This window comes from Pan paniscus, chromosome 5 (genome assembly GCF_029289425.2).
Source record: "Pan paniscus chromosome 5, NHGRI_mPanPan1-v2.0_pri, whole genome shotgun sequence".
Lineage (NCBI taxonomy): Eukaryota > Metazoa > Chordata > Mammalia > Primates > Hominidae > Pan > Pan paniscus.
In genome coordinates this window covers 58,839,858-58,861,874 of record NC_073254.2, presented here as the reverse complement: position 1 = coordinate 58,861,874, position 22,017 = coordinate 58,839,858, and the positions used below count along the sequence as shown (strand labels likewise).

The 22,017-nt window shown below is 44.0% G+C and overlaps 1 protein-coding gene across 4 annotated transcripts in view; it reads right to left on the bottom strand.

Moving 5' to 3' along the window:
• Positions 1 to 15,702, bottom strand: part of SPATS1 (spermatogenesis associated serine rich 1) — a 38,085-nt gene extending 22,383 nt beyond the window's left edge. For 2 of the 4 annotated variants that reach the window (XM_034962196.3, XM_003833217.5), the window contains exons 1-3: positions 14,430 to 15,702; positions 13,956 to 14,094; positions 4,327 to 4,474 (exon numbers count right to left, since the gene is read on the bottom strand). In XM_034962196.3, coding sequence (XP_034818087.1) covers positions 4,327 to 4,474; positions 13,956 to 14,094; positions 14,430 to 14,636 — 494 coding nt within the window. In that variant the 5' untranslated portion in view covers positions 14,637 to 15,702. Of the gene's footprint in view, positions 1 to 4,326; positions 4,475 to 13,955; positions 14,095 to 14,421 lie in introns of all 4 variants that reach the window. The other 2 variants (XM_057302509.2, XM_034962197.3) reach the window with 2 other exon arrangements.
• Between the last annotated feature and the right edge of the window lie 6,315 nt (positions 15,703 to 22,017).

Genomic DNA, 22,017 nt, shown 5'->3' with positions numbered 1-22,017 from the left:
CATAGAAGGAAGAAACATCAGGGAAATGAAGAAATTTGATGTGGTTGTGGCAGGAGTTTTTGAGATAAAGGTGGAGAAGAGAAGGAGACAGATCTGGAGAACTTGCAGTTCATATGAAGGGGGACTCTTTTTTATCAAGCTTTAATGGGATATCATTAAATAATGGTAAGCAAGAACATGACATGGTCACATGTGGTTAGAAGACTCTGGAAGTTGTGAAAGGAATGGGCTTTGAGAATATAAAATTTAAGTCAGGGAGTCCACTTAGGAGAGTGTAGCAGGCAGCCTCTGACATGGCTGCCAGTGATCCCTGACTCTTGGTATTTATTCCCTCCTGTAATCTTCTCCCTTTGAGTATAGGCTAGACCTACTGACTCACTTTCAACAAAGAGAAAACAGCAAATGTTATGGGATGTCACTTCCCACGTTAGGTTACAAAGAGACTGTGGCTTTGTCTTATGTGCACTCCTGCTTGCTTGTAAGGAGAGACAGCTGCTATGTTGTGAGATGCCCTCTGTAGAGACAAGGAACTGAGGGAAGCCTGTGGGCAACAGCCAGTGGGGAACTGAACTCTCAGCCCCAGCAGCCTGTGAGGAAGTGAATCCTGCCATCAACCATATGAGTGAGCTTGGAAGTGGATCCTCCCACAGTTGAGCCTTCAGATGAGCCCACAGCTCTGGCCAACACCTCGATTGCAATCTTGTGACAGAGACCTTGAGCCAGAGGCACCCATCTAGGTTATACTCAGATTCCTGACCTGTAGAAAATGTGAGATAATAAATGTTTGTTGTTTTAAGTAACTAAGTTAGGGTGATTAGTTGTGTACCAATAAATAACTAATCTAGAAGGTATTACAGTGGTCCAGGTAAGAGATGATCAGGGCCTTGAGTGGGACCATGGTAATATAGATGGAGTAGAAGAGATGGACTTATACGGTGTTTCAGGGCTTGATCCCCCATTGGATGAGCGGCAGGAGACAAGTATGATCTGTCAATCTATACCTTTGGAGCTGTATGAATACTGAGATTATCAACTGAGACAAGGAACACAGAAGGATTTGGTTTGTAAGGATGGGTGATGAGAAGTTCAGTCAAGGCATGTTGAGTTTGGGGGCCTGTGGGACATCAGGTGGAGATATCTGGAAAGCAGTTCAATATATCAATCTAAAGCCTGAGGCTATGTCTAGAGTGGAGATTTAGATTCGGCTACACATGCTTTGACTGAGTTAGGTCCTCCGTAACCCAGGCATCATGAAAGATAAAGGGGACTTATTTAGGTGGGAATTAGGAATGTAGAAGTGGCAGCAATCACCCAGTTCCCCATCCTACAGGATGTGAACCTCACATTCCGGGCTTTCTTTCCCTCCCAATACATGGTCCCACTACTGCTGCTAGTGATATACACCTGTTGCAGAGGACCTAAAGAGGCAGAGCTTAAGAATTATGCCAGCCTCTTCCATGTCTAGTGCTGGGGGCAGCAAGTCCACTTGGAGAAGATTTTATGATATAAAGAATCACTTGAGCAACTTCCCTTAACTTTGACTGAATAAATCCATTTCTAGGAATTTACTTTTATGATATAACCAGAGATGGGCAAAAGCTGAATGTACAGGGACACGCATTACAGCACTATTTACAATAGCAACTCTTTAAAACTATAGGTCACTGGTTAGATTGTGGTCTATTCATCTGACACTCAAGCACTGTAGTCATTGAAAACCATGTTCTTGAAAAACACTCAAAGGTATGAGAAAATTCTCTCCACATATTGCTCAGTGGAAAAGCTGCCTTTATAAGATGTCCTTCAGTGAGTGAATGAATAAATAAACTATGGTACATCCAGACAATGGAATATTCTTCGGCAATGAAAAAATGAGCTATTAAGTGGTGAAATGACATGAAGGCAACTTAAATGCATATTATTGAGAGAAGCCAATCTGAAAAGGGTATATACTATACGATTCCAACTATATGTCATTCTGGAAAGGAAAAAACTATGGAGACAGTAAAAATATCTGTGGTTGCCAGGGGGTGGGAGGGGTGGGAAGGGATGAATAGATGGAACACAGGATTTTTTAGGACAGTGAAACCATAATGTGCTGGGAGCAGTGGCTCATGCCCAGCACTTTGTGAGGCTGCAGCAGGTGGGTCACTTGAGTCCAGGAGTTTGAAACTGGCCTGGGTAGCATAGTAAGATCCTGTCTCTACAAAAAAAATAAATTTACAAATTAGTTGGGCATGGTTGCACACATCTGTGGTCCCAGCTACTCAGGAGGCTGAGGCAGGAGGACTGCTTCAGCCTGGGAGGTCAGGGCTGCAGTGAGCCATGATCATGCCACTGCCTGGGTGACAGAACAAGACCCTGTCTCAAAAATGTATAAATAAATAAAAATAGAGAAGCTACTACTATGATGGATACATGCCATTATACATTTGTCCAAACCCATAGACTGTGCAACACCAAGAGTGAGCCCTATTGTAAACTAGGGGCTTTGGGTGATTATGATGTATCCATGTAGGTTCATCCATGGTAATAAATGTCCCACTCTGGTGCAGGATGTGATAGTGGGGGAGGCTGTACATGTGTTGGGGCAGGGAGTACATAGGAACTTTGTACCTTACTGTTAATTTTTCTGTGTACCCAAAACTGCTCTAAAAATAGTAAAACCCTTAATAAATCTTTTTAAAAAGTAGGTTTTACAAAAGAGTAATATAATATGATCTTAATTGTAAAATAAATATATATTTTATGTGCAAAAAATGTTTACTTGCACATATAAAAAACTAATATCAAAATGTTAACATATTCTCTAAGATGTGAAATTATAGTGACTTTTATTTATTTATTTATTTATTTATTTATTTTGACACAAGTTCTCACTCTGTCGCCTAGGCTGGAGTGCAACGGCTCGATCATAGCTCACTGCAGCCTGGAACTCCTGGGTTCAACTGATCTTCCCAACTCAGCCTCCTGAGTAGCCAGGATTACAGGTGCACACCCCCAGGCCCGGCTAATTTTTGTATTTTTTTGTAGAGTGGAGTCTCACTGTGTTGCCCTGGCTGGCCTCGAACTCCTGGCCTCAACCTCCCAAAGTGCTGGGATTATAGGTGTGAGCCACCATGCCCAGCCATGTGACTTTTTTTTGTTTTTTTTTTGTTTTTTGAGGCGAAGTATCGCTCTGTCGCCCAGGCTGGAGTGCAGTGGCGCGATCTCGGCTCACTGCAAGCTCCGCCTTCCTAGGTTCACGCCATTCTCCTGCCTCAGCCTCCCGAATAGCTGGGACTACTGGCACCCACCACCACGCCTGGCTAATTTTTTGTATTTTTAGTAGAGTTGGGGTTTCACCATGTTAGCCAGGATGGTCTTGTTCTCCTGACCTCGTGATCCACCAGCCTCGGCCTCCCAAAGTGCTGGGATTACAGGCGTGAGCCACCTTGCCCGGCCGTGACTTTTATTTTCAATACTGTCTTCATCTGTTCAAATTTTCTACAATAAACTTAAATTACTTCCATTGTAACAAAAATTATTAGAAAAGCATTTTCAAAACTTTTTATTGTAAAAGAAATATAAACAGGGAAAGTACATAAAACACAAAGTCAATTTTACAACTAATTACAAAGCCAACATCCTGGTCAAGAAACAAAACGTTAGCCCGGCCCAGTGACTCACACCTGTAATCCCAGCACTTTAAGAGGCCAAGAAGGGAAGATTGCTTGAGCCCAGGAGTTTGAGGTTAAAGTGAGCCAAGATAACACCACTCTACTCCAGCCTGGGTGACAGAGACAGACCCCTGTCTCTATCCAAACAAAAGAAACAAAACATTGCCAGTCCTTCCCTTCCCCACTCCCCAGAAACCATCTGTGTGTGTCCCTTTCCGGGAAAAGTAACCACTACCCTAATTGTGACTCTTACGATAATCATTTATTTGCTTTTCTTTAAGTTTTACCACCCATGTATGTATGTACATATCCCAAAAATATATAGTTTCACTTATTTTTGAACTTCGTAATAGCAAGCACTTACACAGAACTTGCTGTGTGCCAGGAAGTCTTCTAAGCTCTTTCCAGGTATTAACTCAATTAATCCTCACAACAATCCTATAAGCTATCATCAGCATTTTACAGATAAGAACACTGAAGCCCAGGGAGGTGAAGTAATTTGCTCAGATTCACACAGATACTAAGTGGCAGAACCGGTATTTGAACCCACACAGTCTAGCTCCAGAATCCATGCTCTTGCCAAGCATACCATGCTACCTCTCAGACTATTGGCTTCTTGGTCAGAATCTCCCCAACCGTGACAGCTCTGCACCAGACCCTTACTTACTCTACGTAAGCAGACACTCTGGGGAGGCCAGGAGGCTCACTGACACTTGGGCCTGTTTCCACAGAAGATGAGGAACTGACACTTTTGCCAGAGGGTGTTGTGTTGGCAAAACATCCCTTAGATTCCAGAAAATCACTGCAATTAGCACCTGTAACACAGAGATATCACCATTTAATTACATTATTGAAAATACATTCCACCCTATTTTGTTTCCTAGATTATAAATAAATTTTTAAAACAGCTAACATTTATTGAGCATTTACTGTGCACTGAAGATTATGTCAACACCTTACACATATTATTCCATTTAATCCCTATAACAACCCACAGGCTTAGGTATTCCTTATTATCCCCATTTTATGGTTGAGAAAACTGAGGCTGAGAAGGCTAAGAAACTTGCCTATGATCGCATAAAAAGTAAACATCTAGGCCCGGCGTGGTGGCTCATGCCTGTAATCTCAGCACTTTGGGAGGCCAAGGTGGGTGGATCTTATCTGATCCACCCTGACTTGAGGTCAGGAGTTTGAGACCAACCTGGCCAACACGGTGAAACCCTGTCTCTACAAAAATACAAAAACTAGCTGGTCATGGTGGCACACTCTTGTAATCCCAGCTATTTGGGAGGCTGAGGTGGGAGGATTGCTTGAACCCAGGAGGCAGAGGTTGCAGTGAGCCGAGATTACATCACTGCACTCCAGCCTGGGCAACAGAGACTCTGTCTCAGAAAAACAAAAAAGAAAAAAGAAAACATCTAGGCCCATATTTGATTACAGCTCTTCTGACACTAAAGCCTGAGATTCTAAGCCCTGTACTAGACTGCTTGCCCCTACATACAGTTCACCTACTCTGAACTAAGTGGAAGACCTAGGATCTGAAGTGAGCTATATAGCACTGTACATTGTATTAAGCATCGCAATATAATTTTCCAAAGGATTTGTTTATAAAAAAACTGATGAATATAATGCTGATCACAACCCAAAGAATGCCCTCAGAAACTTCTGTGGGTTCCCCTCACAGTTCTTATTCATCTTAGTAGAATCCATAACAGTGCCTGGCACAAAGCAGGTGCTCAATAAGTGTTTGAGTGAATAAATGAAAAAGAATTATAACTCCCCAACCAACCACAGTTACAAGTAAGGGAGTCCTGAAAACCAGTGAGTGTTAGATATAGAAGAATATCCATTATCTTCACTCTGCTATACTATTAATACTTCATGAAAGCCAATTTGTTCTGTTATCATCTCATACAGTTATGTACCTCATCCAGCCACAAAAATTAAAAGTCTGATGAAAAGATTACGCATATTTCTTTATGCATAATTTCATAGAGCACTGAAGCTCAATAGATGGCAATGTAACCTCTGGTTATGAGAAAATTGTAAGAAATAAGAGCCAAACTTCTCTGATTCTTGAGTACATTTTTAGACTGACTACTATTCCACCTACACAGTATCATGCTTCACACATATAGAGTCATCTTTTGGTATCGACGGGGGATTGGTTCCAGGACCCCCGCAATACAAAAATTACAAAAATCCAAAGATGCTCAAATCGCTTATATGAAACAGTGTAGTATTCGAATATAACATATGCACATCCTCCTGTATGCTGTACTGTAAATCATCTCTAGATTACTTGTAATACCTAATACAATGCAAATGCTATGTAAATAGTTGTTATATATTTATTTGTATTATTTTTGTTGTTATATTGTTGTTTTCTTTTCTTTTTTCTTTTTTTTTTTTTTTTTGACACAGAGTCTCACTCTGTCACCCAGGCTGGAGTTCAGTGGTGTGATCTCAGCTCACTGCCACCTCCGCCTCCGGGTTCAGGTGATTCTCCTGCCTCAGCCTCATGAGTAGCTGGTATTACAGGCACTCGCCACCATGCCTGGCTAATTTTTGTATTTTTAGTAGAGACAAGGTTTCACCATGTTGGCCAGGCTGGTCTCAAACTCCTGGCCTCAAGCAATCCACCTGCCTCAGCCTCCTAAAGTGTTGGGATTACAGGTGTAAGCCACGACACCCAGACTTGTTGTTTACTTTTTGAATATTTACTATGGGCAGTTGGTCGAATCTGCCAATGCGGAACCCGTTGATATGACTGTATAGTATAAACTATGCAAATTCCCACCATCTATCAGCAGGACTGCTACTCAGAGAATTTTTTATTCATTTCCTCTCAAATTCATATCACAAGTGAATAATATCTTTTCCATTCTTATCAAGTCCCGATCTATCACCAAACCTTTCACTCCTAAGAGGACTTTGCCTGTTACTCTACAAAGCTTAAAGTTCAGCTGAGCTACTTCCTCCCTTCAAAATCCTCCCACTCTGGGGCTTCTCAGGACATGGTGCAAGGCCTATCTGCATCAGAATTACCCAGGAAGCCTGTTAAAAATACAGATTCCCAAATTCCATCGCAGACCTATTGAATTAGAATCTCTCCAAGTGAGGCCTGGGAACCTGCATTTTAAATAAGCCCCCACCCTCACCCCTGCTCTTCATTTAGGCTCACGTTTGGCAGTAATCTCCTTCTTGAAGTCTAGTTCCATCACTGCACTGTATTTTATCCAGTTCCACTTCCAGATTCCCAACTGCACAGAACTTCCTGAATTTGCCCAGTCACGAGAATCCCCTTGGGGTACTTGTTCAATATGCAGGCTCCAGGGCTCTGACTCAGACCTACAGTCTGGGAGCCAGGATATTTAAGAAGCACCTCAGGTGATTCTTAGGGTCAGCCAAGTGTGGGAAGTGCTGCTCTGGAATATGCCCTAGAGCCTAGAGCAGCCCCCAGCACAGTGAGGTCCAACTGGTTGCTTGAGGTGTAACTGGGATGGAGTCAAGCCCAGGGGAGGTGGCAGGCAAGCAGCAGGTGAGGATGAGGAGACGGGTCCCCAGTAACCAAAGGAAGAACCACCCATATACTAAGCCACAAAACAAGTATCAACAATACATAGACCACACTCTCTGACCACAATGCAATACAATTAGAAATCAATAATAAAAAGACAGCCAAAAAGTATCCATAAGCTCGGAAACTCAAACCACACTTCTAAATAATTCACATACAAGAAGAAATTGTAATGGAAATCATGAGGTGCTTAATGATCAATGAACATTGAGTACTATATATCAAAACTTGTGAGATTCAACTAAAGCAGTAATTAGAAATCTGGGGCCTTAAATGCATATGCTGTATTTCACTGAATATAAGGCACCATCAATTGTAATAGCATCGTTATTTTATGTATCACAAAGAACAAAGGCTGCCAATTAAAGTATGATACATGCTTTTATCACTTAGAATTTTTATTTTATACTTATTGATGCATTCTTTTAGATTTATTTATAGATTTTAATCACATATCACTCATGCACATATATAAAGAAGGAAAATATAAGCACAATAGACTGGTTAAGGCATTCCTAAATCTTATGCACATTCAGAAATCTGACTACTAAACCACTTTCAACTCAATCACTATTGTCCACACTTTCCACCTAATACTGACCTAATATTTCAATAAAAATGTGAGTTGAGTGATGCAGCATTTCTTTCTTTTTTTTTTTTTTTTTTTTTTGAGCCAGAGTCGCCCAGGCTGGAGTGCAATGGCATAATCTCGGCTCACTGCAACCTCCAACTCCAGGGTTCAAGCAATTCTCCTGCCTCAGCCTCCCGAGTAGCTGGGATTACAGGTGCATGCCACCACACCCAGCTTATTTATTTATTCATTTCTTGGAGACAGAGTCTCGCTCTGTCCCCCCGGCTGGAGTGCAGTAGTGCAATCTCAGCTCACTGCAACCTCCGCCTCTTGGGTTCAAGCGATTCTCCTGTCTCAGCCTCCCGAGTAGCTGGGATTACAGGTGCCCACCATCATGCCTGGCTAATTTTTGTATTTTTAGTAGAGACGAGGTTTCACCATGTTGGCCAAGCTGGTCTCAAACGCCACACCTCAGGTCACCCACCCATCTCAGCCTCCCAAAGTGCTGGGATTACAGGCGCAGTGGCGCCAGGACCAATTTTTGTATTTTTAGTAGAGATGAGGTTTCAACATATTGGCCAGGCTGGTCTCTTAGCCAGGCTGGTCTCGAACTCCTGACCTCGTGATCTGCCTGCCTCGGCCTCCCAAAGTGCTGGTATTACAGGCGTGAGCCACCGCACAAAAGTGCTTCTCTACTGTCTCTGGAGTTTTTTCCAAGCTATGAACACACGTTCTACATGCTTCAGTGCTCGTACAGCAAAAATTATTACAACTACATCCTACCTGCTGCTGGGCCCACAGACCTGGTAACATCCAGTCCCTACTTCAAAGATGCAAACTGTCTGTCCAAGAATTGATGGATTATAGTGTTCAAAATCAAAAATTCCAAAATGAATGAGCCAAGTTGTCAATTTAAGAAATAAGAAAAAAAAAAAAGAGTAACCCCTCTCCCCCCGAAAAGATTTTAAGGAATAAAATCATAAAAGCAGAAATGAATGAAATAAAGATTATCAGAACTATGGCTTCATGCAAAAGCTGATAATGTAGATAAACAAGGTTCAAGAAAAAATTTTAAACACAAATAAATAATATTAAAGCCTGGACTGTAATCCCAGCACTTTGGGAGGCCAAGGCAGGTGGATCACCTGAGGTCAGGAGTTCAAGACTGCCTGGCCAACATGGTGAAACTCCGTCTCTACCAAAAATACAAAAATCGGCCGGGCATGGTGGTGCACGCCTGTAATCCCCATTACTCAGGAGGCTGAGGCAGGAGAATCGCTTGATCCCAGGAGGCGGGGGTTACAGTGACCTGAGATCATGCCACACTGCACTACAGCCTGAGCAACAGAGTGAGACTCCATCCCAAAAAAACCAATAATAATAATAATAATAGAAATGAAACAAGGCCATAATTATAAATAAAATAGAGATAAATTTACAGATAAAGAAATTAAGCTCCAGAAATGTCAAATAACTTGTTCAGGGTTACATAGCCATGGAGTATAATTTATGAAATGTAGTCTGATGTTCAAATAATCAAGACAGTACTGACAAAAACCCTAACAGACAAATCAATAGAACAAAATAGTAAACATAAATAGAATAAAATTTTATATGAAAACAAGTGGCATTTTATCTTGGTGAAGAAAGGATGGGTTATTCAAAAAATATTGCTGGAACAACTAATTAACCATTTGGAATAAAAATAAAATTAAACCTTTCTTATCCCAAACTGGAAAATCCAGATGACTCACAGATTTGAATGTAAAAATTGAAATTAAAGATGCACCCGAAAAAAATAAGTGAAAGTTTATATAATCCTAGAGTGAAGAAGTTATTGCCAAGAAGATACCAAATACTGGCAAAATAAAGGAAAAGAGGCATAGATTTGAATATGCCTCTTTAAATATAAACTTAAAACTTTCATAGCAAACTATAAACTGGGGGAAAATCTATAACAACATGATAGAAAGAAAAAAGAGTGAGTAGTCATGACAAATTATGAGCTTTTTTTTTATACTTTAAGTTCTGAGGTACATGTGTAAAACGTACAGGTTTGTTACATAGTTATACACATGCCATGGTAGTTTGCTGCACCCATCAACCCGTCGTCTACATTAGGTATTTCTCCTAATGCTATCCTTCTCCCCTCCCCCAACCCCACGACAGGCCCCGGTGTGTGATGTTCCCCTCCCTGTGTCCATGTGTTCTCATTGTTCAACTCCCACTTATAAGTAAGAACATGCAGTGTTTGGTTTCCATCCTTGTGTTAGCTTGGTGAGAATGAGGGTTTCCAGCTTCATCTATGTCCCTGCAAAGGACATGAACTCATCCTTTTTTTATGGCTGCATAGTATTCCATGGTGTATATGTGCCACGTTTTCTCTATCCAGTCTATCACTGATGGACATTTGGGTTGGTTCCAAGTCTTTGCTATGTGAACAGTGCCGCAATAAACATATGTGTACATGTGTCTTTACAGTAGAATGATTTATAATCCTTTGGGTACATACCCAGTAATGGGATTGCTGGGTCAAATGGTATTTCTAGTTCTAGATCCTTGAGGAATTGCCACACTGTCTTCCACAATGGTTGAACTAATTTACACTCCTTGAGCTTTTATAAATTTATAAGATGAAAATAAATATCCAAAAAGAAAAAAAAAAGGGCAAAAGATGTGATCAGGTAACTTATTTTTAAAAACAGGCTGGACAAGGTGGCTTATGCCTGCAATCTCAGCACTTTGGGAGGCTGCGGCAGGTAGACTGCTTGAGGCTAGGAGTTCAAGACCTGCCTAGGCAACATATGGAGACCTGGTCTCTACAAAAAACTAAAAAGTTAGCTGGGCGTGGTGTTGCACACCTGTGGTCCCAGCTACTTGGGAGGCTGACATGAGGACTGCTTGAGCTGGAGAGGTCGAGTCTGCAGTGAGCCCTGATCGTACCACTGCACTCCAACCTGGGTGACAGAGTGAGACCCCATCTCAGAATAAGATAAAACAAAATAACACATACAAATAGCCAATATGTATTTGGGGGAAATTTCATCCATCCTAATAATTGGGTTTGGGGGAGTGGGTGGTTATTTTGTGGGGTTTTTTTTTTTTTTGAGACAGGGTCTTGCTCTGTCACCCAGGCTGGAGTGATCTCGGTTCACTGCAGCCTCTGCCCGTAGGACTCAAGTGATGCTCCCACCCCAGCCTCCCAAGTAGCTGGGACCATAGGCACACACCAGCATGTCCAGCTATTTTTTTATTGTTGTTGTATTTTTTGTAGAGATGGGGTCTCACCATGTTGCCCAGGCTGGTCTCAAACTCCTGAGCTCAAGTGATCCACCCACCTCAAAAGTGCTGGGATTACAGGCATGAGCCACTGTACGTGGCCCCATCCAAATAATTGAAGAACGGAATTTAAAATGAGATACCATTATTTGTTATCCGTTTGCAAACACCCAGGTTTGGCACAGCTTGGAGGAATGGCATTCCTATCATTGCTGGTGGGAATGTCCCCATCTTACTGAAGAGCAATTTGGCCATATATGACTTCCGAAGCCTATGAGAAGTGCATATCATTTGACTCAATAGTTCTACATCTAGAAATGTATCTATGAAAAAGGCATGAAATGCATGTTTGGAGATGTAGAATGGATTCACATATGTGAATGAACTGAAATCAAGGCCAAAGATGTCCTCTATGTCAATACTTGCATGTGAGTTCTGAGGTATTTACGGTAAGATTTACTTATGGTAATTTTTGGCCATAGGTTTTAACAGTGGCTGCCTTTCATAGCATGTAAACATTTTAATTGTATATTGCCACTATAGGACTTGAGAGTTCACCCAAGCAAGAATTGGTTGGCTCTATGGATGGTATCAGAGAGGGTCCTTTCCCAAGCTTTTTGTTTGTGTTAGGAGCAAAATGTAAATGTACTGCATTTCCCTAAGCAGCGAGCAGTGAAACACACCTAAAACTTTAGCACACTTCCTTGCTTGCTTGAAAAGTTTTGTGGCAGCAGCACTCTAGAAAGTGGCCTGTGGCCACTGTAATGGGGAAAGCTTGTCTGATGGACAAGGATGGGAAGAGCAATCTCTTGCTAAACTGGCAAACAGCACACTCTCTAGATCAAGCTGACTACGGCATCTTCCTAAGGGTAACTCAACCTCAAACTTGAGCTGGAGACACTTAAACATGTCCTCAAGATGCCTCCCCACCCCTCCCCTGGTAAAAGAAGATTAGCTGGAAGAGAAGCTGGAATTGCAAGCCTGAACACTTACTAATACTGACGCTAATACTAATACTGATGCTCCCACTGCATAGAGTACCATCCAGCTACTCCGAGCAAGTCAATTACTTCTCCACGCCCAGCTCCCAGTGGCTGCCCTCTCCCCCATCTAGCTCAGAAGGCTGTGGGGAGACAAACACACTAAGGAGATACACCCTGCTTGAAAGTTTCACCATTTATCATGAAAATTGTTATTCAAGTGCAATAAATGTCAAGTAAGCCAGAAGTCAGAAAATTCTAACAAGTTTCTAAAACACTGAAAAATAAGAAGAAATGATGTAATTAAAGGCCAAGAGAAGGTTCTGGTAACCAGAAAGGAATTCAAGGGAAAAAAGAGAATTTGGAAGAAAGTCTGTTTCTTTATTGCCATCTGTGGAATTCAGGATAATTATTTCCATTTTTTTTAGGCAGGAATAACACCTTACATAACCAAAGCACTTTCATATGTTTGTCATCTCAGCTGATTGTCATAATAGCTCTGTCTGGCAGGGAGAAAAATAATACATCAAGCCATGTTTGTTTAACATGGATACTCATTTAACCAAACACTATTTCCCACCCCTGCTTATCTGCTTCACAAGGGGCCTAAGGATCAAGGACAGAAGTTTTTAACCCGTTTTTTGATTCTATCCTCTCCCCCATGAGCAGTAATGAAAGCAATCGGTTCTCTGATGGAAAAATGCACACACACACACACACACACACACACACGTATCTTCAATTGGTTTGTGGAGCCCCTTCCTTGCTGAAATCCATAGACTCCATGTTAAGCTAAACTCAGATGTATTCTCCTGAATAGACTCACCTACACAGCAGGAAAGGACACCATGGGTCTTTCATTAATGTGGTATGGGACCTGGTACCCTTCTGGTACCCCTAACTCGAAAACATGGATCCTCCCTAGGACATCCTTAAAACAGCAGCTTCTTCCTTTACCCCAAACTGGAAACTGCAGGAAGGTCTGGAACTTAAAGTTAGAATCCCAGAACCCTTTTCTCCTTGCTGTTCCAGACACACTTGGACAATTAATAGCTCTAACTCCTCCAGCTCCTCCTTCTCTACGGTCCTAGCTTATATTAATAGCTGGGTGGAATGAGTTGTACCTCCCTCCTTTCTCCCCACTGTGAAGGAGAATGAGGAGATCACACACCCAGAATACAGAAGACCAGGGAGAAAGCTAAGATCTGATCCAGCAAAGTCTGGATATTTCACGACCCCTTTTTGCAGCACTCAGGCCACTCACCCATAACAGGTAAATGAGAACTTGAGCGCAGGCGCACTCTGAGCTTTTCTGGGAGACTGTGGCTGTTCGGCGCCATGACACTGTTCTCCAAAGGCAAACGTGTCCCCAAATACCCTCCTCGGCCTTAACCAATTATGGAGCTACCAGCCATTATTTAATTTTTAGAGTGTTCATAATTCTCACCTGAACTGTCCCATCCAGTAAACAATGACACAAACCTACTAATATCTGAGCAAAGGAAAGATGAAAGGACACAGGCTCGAAAGTATGGCAGACTCATGTCAAATCCCAGGCTCATGTCAAATCCCAGGCTCACCTTTTATTAACCCAAGCACTGGGCAGGTCAAATCTCTGGCTCCCTTTACTCATAGGTAATATACTTCTCCACTGCTGTGAGATCCAGTGAGGTAATTTATGAGACTCTGCTTTGGTGGCGCTCTCTGCCTAATCAAATCTTGGGTTAGCACAAACATAAGCTACTATTCAAGCAGCTCTTTTTACATGCCCCCAAACTAGCTTCCTTCTAAACTTCAAATGGTGCCCCCCACCTGCCCCCGCCCCCGGGTGTAGTATACTTGGATGTGGCCACCAACTCCACAGCCCGGATTTCTTAGAACTCAACTGTAGGTCCTCTCCACCTCGGTCATGCCAGAGTCCCTTTTTTCTGGAACCTTCTCCAGCTGTCTGCCGCAGGTCGCGCTTGAGATGGAGGGGAGACGGCAGCCCCGTGGACCGTTTCCAGTGAGCATGGATGGACTCATCTGTGCCCATGTTGATTTTAAATATTAGAAGCAACCCAGAGACAAAGAAAGACCCTCGTAAGAAAGGTATCAGTCAAAACAAACAAATTCCACAAGCCACCGAAAGTCAGGAGGGCAGGACTGGCCTCTAAACGGGAGCCTCACTCCCTCCACCTGGGCGTTTCGTAGTTTGGAAGCCCTGGGAGCCCCAGCGAGTCCGCCCCCAGCCCGAACCAGGCTCGCTGCACCCCCCATCCAGCTCAAGGTGCTCCTTCTTTTCCACCTCGGGGTCTTCCCACCCCCTTCCCCAGGGGAGGCCCGGGTCTGTGCTCAGAGGCCTCCACGGACCAACGAACCAACTGGCAACTGAACTGCCGAACGCACGCCGCACGCCGAGGGCTGAGAACCGAGAGCCTAGGGCAAAAGGGACACCGCGGCCGCCTGCTTCTCCCACAGAGGCGCGTTCCGGGGTTGCCGGGACACCGGCTCCAGTAACGCGGCGCGCATCCTGCCTGGCTCGGCTGCCGGCCCCACTGTCTGTCACTCCCCGGCTCTCTGGCCATTGGTACAGGATGGAGGCTCCCGAGAGGTGCGGAGCAAGGAGCTCCAGCTATGGCCCGGTGTCACAGGCAAGGACCGCTGCAAAAGCCACTTTGTGGTTTTGGATTTTTTTTTTTTTTTTAAGAGTTGTGGTTCTTTTCCAGGCAATTTTCATTATTAGAACTGTAGGCTCTGGTAGCAGTGAAAGATGCGCCCTCCACAAAGCTTGCAAATGCCTGGTTATAATTGGCATTGATTAGACAGGATCCACCTACCACTTACAGAGCGCCTTTTCTGGGCCAGGCGCCCTGGTGGATATTATCTTCCTTAAACAGCCAGCTGCGTTTTTCAAAATAGAAAACCAAATTTTAGCAAAGGCTTGCTCAAGGTCACCCAGAAAACAGATTCATTTCTAAGTTTCCTCATTCCAAATCCACCACTCTTTCCATCATATTGACTTAAATTTGTCTTCCTCATCCTTTCCAGTATCTAATAAATCTTGCATAGAAAGCTTTTCTCCAAGTCTAGTTTAAGTCCCTAAATTCGTGTTTAGACCAAGTTTTCCCTTCTTTTCTTACTGATTATAAGAGAAATAAATGGTCATTATAGAAATATTGGAAAATATGGAAAAGTATTATTAATATCCATGATCTCACCATACAGAAGTTAAATACTTTTTTTCTGGATAGCTATTGCTATATAACAAATCACCCTCAAACTCTGTTGTTTTAAACAACAACATTCATTTTTAATTTCTGATCCTGGTGGTTGGCTAGGCTAAGCTAGGCTGTTCATGCTTGGGGTCTCTCACAGGGTCTCAGTCAGAGGTCACAGAGGAGCTTCCTCACTCATGTGTCTGGTGATTGATGCTGGTTGTCAGTTGAGGTCAGCAGGGTTAGCGCCAGTTCACCCATGTGTGGCATTTCCATGTGCTTTCTCACACCAGTGTCTGAGTTTCCAACGTGAGCATCCCAGGAGGACCAGGCAGAAGTTGTATTGCCTCCATAGTCACAAATGCATGGAGAGGGAACTTAGATCACACCTCTCCATCATGGTCATACTGTATGAAGAGCACAGGGGACAGGGGATCTTGTGGCCCTCCTAGAAAATACAATCTCCCCTACTGATATTTAGGGGTTATTCCTTGTCCTTTTTCTATGCACATGTATGTCATATACCCCTAGTGATTTACACCCCTGCTGATATTTAGGGGCTGCTTCCTCTCTACCCTTTTTCTGTGCACAAATATGTTAACATATTATAGATAGATAGATAGATAGATAGATAGATAGATAGATAGATAGATAATAGATAGATAGATATAGATAGATAGATAGATAGATAGATAGATAGATAGATAGATAGATATAGATATAGATATCTCTTATATTGGGCTTTTAAAATTTAAGATTATAGTTGATGGCTGGGGGCTGTGGCTCAGGCCCATAATCCCATAATCCCAGCACTTTGGGAGGCCGAGGTGGGTGGATCACTTGAGATCAGGAGTTCAAGACAAGCCTGGCCATCATGATGAAACCCGTCTCTACTAAAAATACAAAAAAAAAAAAAAAAAAATTAGCCAGGCGTGGTGGCAGGCACCTGTAATCCCAGTTATTTGGGGTGCTGAAGGAGAACTGCTTGAACCCGGGAGGCAGAGGTTGCAGTGAACTGAGATCATGCCACTGCACTCCATCCTGGACAAGAGAGTGAGACTCCATCTCAAAAAAAAAAAAAAAGTTAGCCCTCCATATCTAAGGGTTTTGGATCCACAGATATGACCAACTACAGATTGAAAATATTAAAAAATATATAAAAATTTAAAATAATACAGATAAAAACAGCAAAGTATAGCAACAATTTACATAGCATTTACATTGCTTTAGGTATTATAAATAATCTAGGGATGATTTGAAGTACCGTACAGGAGGATTTGCATAAGTTATATGCAAATACTATGCCATTTTGTAAAAGGGACTTGAACATCCTTGATATGCTCAAGATTTTGGTGTGGGAGGGGAGTCCTAGAACAAATACCCCAGGGATACAGAAGGATGGCTGCATATCCTGAGCATTTCCCCTTATCGAAGTTTAAAAAACATGTTATCTCTTTATCCCACGGTAGGAGAGGTAACAGTTTTTTAATAGAAATGTTAGCTGGGCAACAGCATAGTTAGTTATTAATGGCTTGACTCAAGAGGCTGCCTCACCAGGAAGGCAGAGATTTTTGTCTGTTTTGTCCACTGCTGTACGCCAAGCAACTAGCACAGTGCCTGGCACATATAAATGCTCAATAACCATTTATTTAATGAATGAATAAATGAGTGAGTGGGTGGGTGGGTGGATGGATGATTACAATGGTCTGAGCTGAGCCCCTCCCTCTCTTGCTTGCATCCTCCTAGGAGGAAAGAGTCCAGGTTTCTAACCTGAACCACCAGGTTCCAAGATATCAAGATCTATCTGTTGGTCAGGTGATTTTGCAAGGCAGGCGAGTGAATCACAGAAGGGAAACTTTCTCATCCTTAGTGAGTCCTGTGAACTGTGACTCACAAGCCTTCCCTTACTCTGCAGCTTAAAACCTCCCAGGCCACCTTGCCCTCACTCCTTGGGCAAGTTTTAGATGCCTGTCGCACCAGGCCTGCCCTGGCAGCTGTGCCCAAGGTTTGGCGAGGCACTGGAGCCAGCTAAAGTGTTCTCAAGGCCGTGGAGCTGCCTCTGATCAGCTTGGCCCCAACGCACGGCCAGTGTGTTCCCAGGATTGGCACCTGAAGCTTCCTGTGCACAGCAGCCCCACAACCAGAGTTCAGCAGCAGAGGCGAGGGGAGGATGCTAGATGTCCCCAGAAGACTGAGGTTCCTGAAGGTCCCAGAAAATCTTGTCTGTATAGCCGGGAGGGTGAGCACAGTTGGGCAAGAAGAAGGCCTTCCTCAGTGTTCCCTTGCTGTCCCCGTCTGAGCACCCCAAACCAAGCCCAGCCTGGAGGTTACCGCAGCACCTGTGCAGGAACACAGAGGCCTGATGCAGGGAGGGGCGGTGGTCCCAGGTCCTTAAGGTCAACTCAACTGTTTCTCCAGCTTTAGGGCCCTCCTTTCAGCTTTACAGTCCGGGATCCTGATGTTCCACAAGCCTGGCTCTCCTGGGTCTGAATGAGCTCAGGAAACCTGGGGCTCCAGGCCACCACAAACACGCACAGGGTTTACGTGTGAAGTTTTCCACTGAACTATATAAAATTTCTGGTTATGTAGGTGAAACATAGTTGCATATCAGCAAATTTATTTTATTCAACTTAATCATGAAGGACAAATACTTCTAGCAGGTTTCATGGTGAGGCCAGAGGAGGGTGGGCTGAACTTTAACCCCCTCCCTTCCCCTTTGCTCCTTCTCCCTGAAGGACCCCACTTCGCTTTCAGTAGCTGGGAGCTTGGCTCTGGGAAGGAATGATAGACAGTGAGGCGGGGGTGGAAGCAGGGGGCCAGGCACTGGATAGGAACCGTTGGTTCTGGTTCTCCCCTGGCTCCCGCAACCCCAGACCCTTGAGAGCAGCTGGGGCAGCCATAAGAATCAAGAGCCCAGAGATTAGAGGAAACCAGACAGCAGAGGGAGAAAGATAAACTCAAATAAACTCTACGCCATTCCTCTTGAGTCTTGGCAGGACAAAAAGTGCCTGCTGGAGAAAGAAACTTGAGCCTAGAAGGATGGTATTATTTAATTGCCTAGGGTCAGAGACATTGGTAAAAAAAAAAAAAAGCCTCGAGTTTGGTAAGCCTCAAGAGCTACAAGCTAAACTGGGTGAGGAGGGCGTCTTAAACACCACTTCTCCTCGAAAGAGCACTGCAGGCTGTCCCTATAGGGGAGCCTCTCTTCCCCAATGTCAAGGAAAGGTCACCCAGAAGCCCTCATTTAACGCGCGTGTCCCATAAGTGTGCACCAGAGGGCAGTATAAACCCAGGTATGGAAAACAGGATGCGCTCGTAGATTGTCTACTGTTGACTTCAAGTAAGAGGCATCACAGAGCCTTGTATAAAGACAGCGCTGGGGAAATAGGTGTTGAGTGGATTACTGATGCACGGCCACCGTCAGAAACCTTCAATGGTAGGCAGAAGAAGCCTGGCACAGATGGGGGAGAGAGAGCATTTGCTACCTCAGAACTGACTAACATGGCCAGCTCCCAAATAGCCAGAGGGCCTCCCCATCAGTTCAGGCCAGGAAACAATGACCAGACACCTGCTATGTTCCAGGCACTGTGCTAGGTACAGGAATTTAAAGGTGAGTAAAACACAGTCCTTTCCCTGACTGAGTTCCCCTGATAGCTTTGCCCATCTCTTTACATTTGTTATCTCATTTAATCCCGACCACAGTGAAGTGCTAGTAGAATCATCCTCTGTTTACAAATGAGGAAAGACAGACTCAGAAGGCAGAAGTAACTCATCCCACCACCGTAACTGGCAAAGCTGGAGTTTAAATCCAGTCTCTTTAGATTCAGAGCCTAAGCTTTCACCACTGTGCCAGAGCCTTCTTATATGTGCCCTCAGCAATGAGCAGGTCCATTTGTCATCTCAGTACTGGCCAGGCTGTCAGGGCTACATCCTAGGCTGCCAGACTGCCCGGGAGAGGCCTGGGAGGACGCTTGTCCCAGAAACACAAAAGTCCCTTTGGACTTGGATTTCTGAGTAACATAAATCAATGACTAAGATTTTAAAATGTGTGTAACCTATGTAATATATAAAACAGACATGCAGAGTAAGGACACCAGCTTCTGTGAGTGGAATGCCTATACTCTACAGAACAGGAAAGGAAAAGGCTGAATTACGTGAGGTTGAAGTGGAATTCCTTCAATATGAGGTTTAACCCAATATGGACTAGGAAGTCACTGCAGATCTCTCATCAGAGCAATGATGAGGCAAAAATGGCATATGCTGCCCATCCTTGTATCCCTCCCAGGTCCACTCCCACTGTCTCCACCTTGTTTTGTGCCTGCCTGGGAGGTTGGCCTATGTGGACTGCACCCCCCAAATCCCATAGAGGCACTGGAGGAAGGCAGGGAGGGAAGTGAAGTCAGGGTATTTACCCCTCAACCCCTAGCTCCTGTCCTGTTGGCCTCAGTTGTCTATGCCCCTCCCCTTAGGGCCACGGCCCCTGTCAGGGGTGGGCTCCACACAGCTCTCTTTGGGGACTACTGACTGCTTCCTTTCCTGGACCTTGCAGGCCTAGGAATAGAAGTGACTCCCAGCTGTTACAGCCCTGAGGCATTGCCCCATTCCCTGCTGCTTTTCCTAAACCCCACCTTCACCTCTGTAAATAGTGCCTTTATTATACCCTGCAGTTACTCAGCCGGAGGGTGCCATTTCTTTCTTATTAGAACCCTAGAGCTCTAGGGAGATTAGTCTGATGAGGTGGGAAGGCTGCTGTCTGAGGAAGAGGGCCAGGCAGAAGGCACTTAATGGATATGAGAAGCCAACCAAACAGAGGAGGCAAAGACAACCCCAAGACTTATGGCCTGAGGACACCAAGTCTTGGAAAAATAGATCTAATTTTACATGGGTCTCTGTGTGAACTGGAGAGGAAAGAGGGGTAGCAAAAGAAATGGTTAAGCTGGTTTCAGCTAGGCTGAGAGTGGGAGATGTTGGCATACCAACAGGAAGTTGAATGAACTTTTTCTGGTGCCTGAAATTGGTACCTGGGGCTCCAAGTTGGAGACAAAGAGGCATTAAATAATCCATATTCTAAAGAGAACATTCACCCACAGAAGGCCAGACTATTACTGGAGCCTATTAAGAGGCTGCCAAATCTCTGAACATTGCTGAATATTTGTTACTTTTGCAGAAAAAATAAGCAAATAAATGTTATTGTGGTCTTCAACCCAGCCAATACTGTGAAAATAAGCATTATGACGTTATAAGAACAAGCGCAGTCTTCAGAATCAAACTTCCCGAGCGCAAATCTTTCCACTCCTGCTTACCAGCTGTCCACTCTAGGTAAGTTATTCAGCTCCTGTGAGCCTCAGTTTCCTCACCTGTAAACGGAGATCATAATAGTACTTCCCTCATAAGGTTGAGAGGATTCATGAATAAATACATGTCACTTAGAATGACAGGCACATGGTAGGAAGTCAATAACTGTGTGCTTTTGTTATGAAGAGCAATTCCTTCTATGACTGATTTATATAATAAAGAAGTACAAACACTCAAATCTGATGCAAGAGGAACTGTACAGTATTTGGCTTGTTCTCTTGGGGAAGGGTGGAGGAGAGAAACCAATAGAAGAAATTTCATTCTTGCAAGTTGTTAAAGAGCTAAAGGTTCTTGGGGAAGAAGTGAGATCATCTCCTTACCCTGCTCATCATGAACTCTGAGAGGAGGGTGGCTACATCCTCCTGCATCTTCACTCAGGTTTGAACCAGGACCAGGGACAGACTGAAACCCTCCAGAAGGGCCAGCTTTTAGAAGACAATGGGGAAGACTGCCTCCTAAGAGAGACGGGCTTCTCCACACAAACTCTAAGAAAAATGCAAAAATGGCTAGGTAGGGAGCTCATTGGCCTTGAAAATTTTCCCCTGGAAAAAAAAGAGTGCAAGGCAGAACTAGGGCAAGATTCTATGGTAGGTTAGGAAAAGAAATGCAAGTTAGCATGACAGGATCTTCCTGGTTTAAAAAGCCCCAGCTGTTGTTTTGATGAAGGTCATATGATCCATTTCACAAACCACAGGTGCAGCAGAGGGGTCACCTAGCTCATGGTGGAATTGCCAACTATAAAATAGCATTTCCACAGCCCAAGCTGGTGGCAAGAGGTAGCATCCTGCTGAGCTCTGCCATCTGCTCTTTCAGGTCCACCTCCACTTTTCTTTCCCCCTACAAGCATAAGAATAGACAGATTTCCCGAGAAACAGAGAAAGGGGAAAGAAAACAAAAGCCAGCAGGTTGGCTGATGTGGGCTGAGGAACAAATGGTGGAAGTCAGATTTCTGTTCAGGGTATTGCCAAGGAGAGATCTGTAAGAAATGGATATGTCTTGTTTTTCTGAGCCTAGATATTTCTTAAAAGTAGAAGGCCGAGTGCAGTGGCTCACGCCTGTAATCCCAGCACTTTGGGAGGCCAAGGCGGGCGGGTCACCTGAGGTCAGGAGATCGAGACCATCCTGGCCAACATCATGAAACCCCGTCTCTACTAAAAATACAAAAAATTAGCTGGATGTGGTGGTGCGTGCCTGTAATCCCAGCTACTCAGGAGGCTGAGTGCAACAGTCTATTTGCTGGGACTTCGACTTTTTTTTTAGACGGAGCCTCACTCTGTCGCCAGGCTGAAGTGCAGTGGTACAATCTCGGCTCACTGCAACCTCTGCTACCTAGGTTCAAGCGATTCTCGTGCCTCAGCCTCCCGAGTAGCTGGGATTACAGGCACGCACCACCACA